The sequence below is a fragment of the Paroedura picta genome, chromosome 16 (genome assembly GCF_049243985.1).
Source record: "Paroedura picta isolate Pp20150507F chromosome 16, Ppicta_v3.0, whole genome shotgun sequence".
Lineage (NCBI taxonomy): Eukaryota > Metazoa > Chordata > Lepidosauria > Squamata > Gekkonidae > Paroedura > Paroedura picta.
Genome location: NC_135384.1, coordinates 15,347,861 through 15,353,860, shown reverse-complemented (window position 1 = coordinate 15,353,860; position 6,000 = coordinate 15,347,861). Strand labels below are relative to the sequence as shown.

At 38.8% G+C, this 6,000-nt stretch overlaps 1 protein-coding gene across 1 annotated transcript; it reads left to right on the top strand.

The window, feature by feature from the left end:
- Window positions 1-4,414: 4,414 nt before the first annotated feature.
- On the top strand, window positions 4,415-5,350 carry LOC143825471 (olfactory receptor 10C1-like). The gene has a single exon (XM_077313501.1). The coding sequence runs from the start codon at window positions 4,415-4,417 to the stop codon at window positions 5,348-5,350; it is 936 nt and encodes a 311-aa protein (XP_077169616.1).
- Window positions 5,351-6,000: the final 650 nt, after the last annotated feature.

Genomic DNA, 6,000 nt, shown 5'->3' with positions numbered 1-6,000 from the left:
AGGACCACCAGCAGATTCGTACCTGCAGAGTGAAGTAACCTGCAGGGGTCATAGGTGGTCCCGCAGATATGCCGGGCCCAAGCCATGTATGGCCTTGAAGGTTAAAACCAAAACCTTAAACTTGATCTGGAAATAGACTTTATTATTTTATCCATGAGTTATATGAGGCAACAAAGACAATACCCTGAAGACATTTTGCTGAAGACATAAACAGGAACTTAAGCAGCAATGCCACTGCAGTTGAACATACGAACGTGGAAGTCCCAATGTGGCCTGCATAGGTAATTGCTGCTCAGTTGACATCAATTATGTCTGTATGAGCTAAATTCTCACAGGATGTGACTAGATATTCATACTGACCTTGATTGATCCTTTTGTTCATAAATTGTTCCACTTCCGCATCTCTGGACTGCTAAAACCATTCAAACTAAAGATGTACTTCAGATCACATATAAAATAGGAGGGAAACCCTGGTTTTATTTCACCTCTAGATAGAGGTACAAGCATGCAGGATATCTGATATCAATGAAGATGATTTCTTTTTTCAAATGTAGCATGTGAAATCAATATTTTGAGGATCACTGTAGTAATTGCAAATATACTTTAACTGTTCATAAGAACTTTGGGCTAGATCCTACTAGGTTACTAGCTCATGGAATAAGGAAGAACCTCGTGACCACCACAAGGGCTGTGCTGAGGAAATCAACCTGAATAAAAATCATGTAAGATGGGAGCTTCAGTGTGGATGGCAATTGGGAAAGCTCAACCACCAGTGCAACTATGATTCAAAAGACACAGGAAGAATTTTTGGTCATCATGGTACTGTTGGAACTATAAAGGTAAACTCTCCTTCCTTCATGGGTAGTTTGTATGAATAATAATTTCCCAACCATAATGAAGGGACCATCACTGCTTTCCCCTCTTTTAAAGTGACATGTCATTAGAGAAATGGAGAGTGAACTTTGTACAGATTAAAGATGTGCTGCAGTGAACCTGATACAGACCAAGATATCTTCAAGGTGCCTGGCAGCTTGCACGTACAGGGAAAAACCTCTACATGGCACAAGGAGCCAGATTTGTGTAGTGGACAGCCAGCTTGGTATAGTGGTTAGGAGTTTGGACTTCTAATCAGGCAAGCCAGGTTTGAATCCAATTTCTCCCAGAGAAGTAATATCAAGGTTCTCTCAGCCTCACTCACCTCTTCTTCTTCTTCTTCTTTAATATCTTGAGCTAATTGGACAATGTCTATCAAGCAGTCGTACAGAGTGTTCAATTAAATTATAACCTAATTTGGGTGTTATGCTGAATGTATAAAAATCTGTGTCCTAGGCAGCTCGGGGGTGCTGGATTTTAGACGTGAGTCACAGTGTCACTTTTTAATTCCTGCAGCTATTAAAATGGTATTTTGAAAGAATTCACTGGCCTGGAATGGTATTGGATTTCACCCCACAATGGGTGAAGATAAACCTAAACTCCCTAATGATGGGCATATAATTGGTTCAAGCCAGTTTTTTACAGGTGAAAAAGGGAGGAACACATTTGACTACCAAACAGAGCAGGCTGGAGGATAACGGCTCTGTATGAACAACAATCATACGTTTGGGGGGTAAAAGATAATTGGGTGGGACTGGGTGAAAATTTTGGCTGGATTCAACTCATAGTCATACATCAGTCCCTACCACAGTTTGCTCATGCTTCCATGGTGGCATACATGTCAATCCAACAACCTTTGACTGAGTTTACGCTCTAGAGACATTAGACTTATAGTGACTATTGCATCTTCCCTTGGGAGAACTAAAGGACTATCAATTCTCCATTGAGGACCAAGCCTGAAGTATCTAGTTTTTATGGGATGTCATAGTGGGAGGCAGAGATCAGAGTGTGCATGCAGTGGAATTAAATGTGTGAGAGAGGGGGAAATGGACTATTAGAGAGATATAACAGACTAGGAAAGGAGTGAGAACCTTTTCTACTGCACGTTATTAAGACATTGATTGGTTTTTTAATGTATTTATTAAAACCAATCATTTTTTAAATGATAGAACTAACATTTGATCAGGAATGGTTTGTAGATTGTTTGTAGTCAGGCTGAAGTAGGAATAGCCCAGATGATTGTTTCTTATAAAATACCTCTTACTTTCAGAAGGACTTTGTCTGCCACCCAAGGTGGCAGCATAGATTAAACCCCCCTCTGAAATCAATCAAGCATTTAAACATAAAATATATGTTGATTAAAATAAAAGATCAAACCAGAAATACTCTGTGATTATTTTTTTCCTGATAAGTAGCCCAAAGTATTGTTATTCTTGCCATTTCAGTTGTTTGGCAGAAGTGATTGTATTTTGTATTGATTAATAAAGTTGTCTGAGAAAAGTTAGACTCTAAATATTCGTCATGGCTAATCAACACATGCTTACACAGTCATTGTTGCGCTGTGATATCTTTGTCACCTCAGAATACGGCACAGAGAGTAACGATTATAAAGTTGATCTTAACTGGTAGACTGGACAATATGGGAAGAGGGGGTCATTCATTTTGAAACATTAAAGGAACCTGAGGAACAACAACCAGTCTCTCTTAGACTGTTATTTGGCTTATCGTAATTTTTAAAGGGTCTTTATGTTCTAGTACGAGCCTCTTGTGGCGCAGAGTGGTAAGGCAGTAGACATGCAGTCTGAAACTCTGCCCATGAGGCTGGGAGTTCAATCCCAGCAGCCGGCTCAAGGTTGACTCAGCCTTCCATCCTTCCGAGGTCGGTCAAATGAGTACCCAGCTTGCTGCTGGGGGGTAAATGGTAATGACTGGGGAAGGCACTGGCAAACCACCCCGTATTGAGTCTGCCATGAAAACGCTAGAGGGCGTCACCCCAAGGGTCAGACATGACCCGGTGCTTGCACCGGGGATACCTATATGTTCTAGTAGGGAATGGCCCTTTTCAAATATAAAGGCTGGGAGATGCCAAAGAACAGTTGTTTCTAGGCATGCCTGCTCCAGGTTGGGAAATACTTGGTGATTTAGGCATCCTGAGTTGATTCTCTGAGGCCAGTAGCTTCCTCCTTCCCCTTTTCTTTTCTGGCTCTGGGGGAAAGAAGAAATTTCAAAAAAGTAAATAATAGATTCCTGAATGAAATGAGCAATCCATCCAAACAATATTAGTTAAATAACAACAGGGTCCAAAATAAATATGGATTATTAAGGGTAATTACATGCTTCTAAGAGAAGAAACCATTTTCAATCAGGAAATGATGTCAGGTGAAAGGGTTAGAGCTCCTCCTCACACACACACACACACTGTAGTGAAAACAGTATGCCTTCTCCATTTTCACATTCTACAAACAGAACATATTCACCTGAGCAAGCATGAAGTAGCATTTAGACTGTCAGTTAGGAGCTGTAGTATCTGAATTCAAACCCCATATTAGCCATGAAGATCACTGAATGGCATTCATCCTCCTCATGAGCTGGTTGGTATTGTCTCTTTAAAAATTCCTACTATGAACAGAACCATCAGCAACCCATCTCTTGAAATCTAACATGAGCTGTCAGTCAAGTATTATAAATTAAGTAATCAATCTTTTCAGTCATACAATTACAGATCACAATGGGAGATCTATTGGATGGATTTCCATCAGTTTTTCTGCTGGAGAAACAGCAAGGAGGGCTCACCTTTACCATTTTATGTATGTATGTATTTATTTAAGTATTTATTAATTTATTAGACTTATTGCCCACCACTCCTGGGACCAGCTATGCCTTTAACAAGGCTATTCAGGATTTAGCAACATAAGGGAGAAAGGCGGATACAGAGTGAAAAATCAGGCTGGAGCCCACCCTGTATGAACCCCTCATGGAAGGCATAAAGCAGCAGACCACAAAGAGATTGCAAATCACAAAATGACAGAAAGTAGAGAACAAAAATATGGTAGAAAACTGCTATCTATTCTTGTGTTGTACTGGAACCCGCTCCCCTTCCCCTCAAATAACTTTTTTTCTCTACCTTTTCTCTAAGAATTAGGATGGTCTATTACTCTCTCTCATTTTTCATTCTATGTTATCCTCAAATTAAGTTAAGCTAAGATACCCATTTTCTTGTCTCAGTAGACCTGGTAGCAAGCATAAGATTCTAACCACAGTACCATTTTTTCTTCTCATCTTATGTTATTGATAACATAAGGATGAAGAACGTTGTCTTACAGGATGAAGATTTCAACTGGTAAAAGTAATGTGAAATAAGAACAGGAAAATCCAGAACCTTCCCAATAGCATCAGCAACATCAATTGTTCTTCAGGTCACTGATGAAGAGTGATGAAATTATTGGTTAACGATCAAGAGGTTTAATACAATGAAATTGATTCATGAAATGAAATCTAGATGCAAGCAAAGGCATAGATAAATTGAATATATCATTAAAATATGAATAATCAAGACAATGTTACAGCTTGGTCTGGATTCATCCTGGTTGGATTTTCAGAGTTTCACAAATTCCATCCTTTAATCTTTGGATTGTTGCTATGTCTCTACATAATCACCTTAATTACAAATATGCTGATTGTCTTGCTTGTAAAATCTGATCCTCTTTTTAATTCTCCAATGTACTTCTTTCTTATGAACTTGGCCTGCTTGGAAGCCTGTTACATGACTGTGATCATCCCCAAATTATTGGAGAACTTATTGGTGAGGCCTACAGTTATTTCCTTTGTGGGCTGTGCTATGCAAATGTTCTTCTTCCTGTTTTTTGGAGTTGCTGAATGCTTCCTCCTGGCATCAATGGCAATTGACAGGTATATTGCCATATGCCATCCTCTGCGCTACTCTATTATAATGAACAGGAATATATGCTTGAAGATGGTGACCGGTCCATATTTATGTGGGGCTGTAGTTGGCCTTGTCCATACCATAGTCACATTTTCTCAGCCATTTTGTAGAGTGGTCATCAATCACTTTTTCTGTGAAATACAGCCATTGTTGGAGCTTCTATGTGGAGATACTTTTCTCAATGAAGTCCAAGTAATTGGAGTTGCTATGTTAGCTATCATGGTACCTTTTCTGCTGATTCTCCTATCTTATACTGGAATTATCTTCACGATCGTTGGGATGTCATCCATGGAGAGCAAATATAAAGCTTTCTCTACATGTTCTTCACATTTAATAGTTGTCATTCTGTTCTATGGCACAGCATGTTCCACATACTTAAAACCAAAGTCTAACTACTCTCCTGCACTGGATAATATTTTATCATTTTCTTATACTGTAGTAACTCCACTGTTAAATCCAATCATCTATAGTATAAGAAACAAAGAAATCAAAGGAGCCATGATCAAGCTATGGAGCAACAGGATTTCTCTGTGACTGTAAAGAACAAATGCCTGATGGAAAAGAAGGATAAAAAAATATGTGTACAAATAATATTTTATGTATCCCAATCTTTGTTTAAATTGTTTAAGGAATGAATGATGCAAAAGGGTTGTGTCATGTTCAGTCTTCTTTCCTGCTACCTGTCACTTTTCCTGTCCTTATTTTCTTTTTCCCCCAATGATTTATGTCTTATCATATGGTGGCAAAAATGTGATAGTCTCAGTTAAGTCATCTTAGCTTTTGGGGGTGATTTCAGACTTGATTTGAACTAGAACTCACTGGAATTTACCTAAATACACACTAGATCCTTTGCTGTTGTGATACTGAACACATTTTAAATAAAATCTGTGATAACTGGATTGTTGCATAAGATGTTTGTGGAAACATCTTACATGGCATGAATTGACACATTTCTGGTCAAACCCAGGTTTGAGTGCAAACCTATCAGCTGCAGTTCCAGCCTGGGAGACAACAATCACAGAAAGATATAAGCAGTTATTTTGGCTTCTTAAAATGCATGGATCCCATTATTATGGTGGCTTGCTTTAAGTGAAGGAATCTCCCATACAGTAAACACAAAGAGCTCTTTCTCCCAGAGTCCTGTGAAAACAATACAAATTCGTAGTGAATTTGTGTATTCCCAT

Coding starts and splice junctions, on each gene's coding strand:
- LOC143825471 (XM_077313501.1), top strand. CDS start 4,415: ATGAATAATCAAGACAATGTTACAGCTTGGTCTGGATTCATCCTGGTT.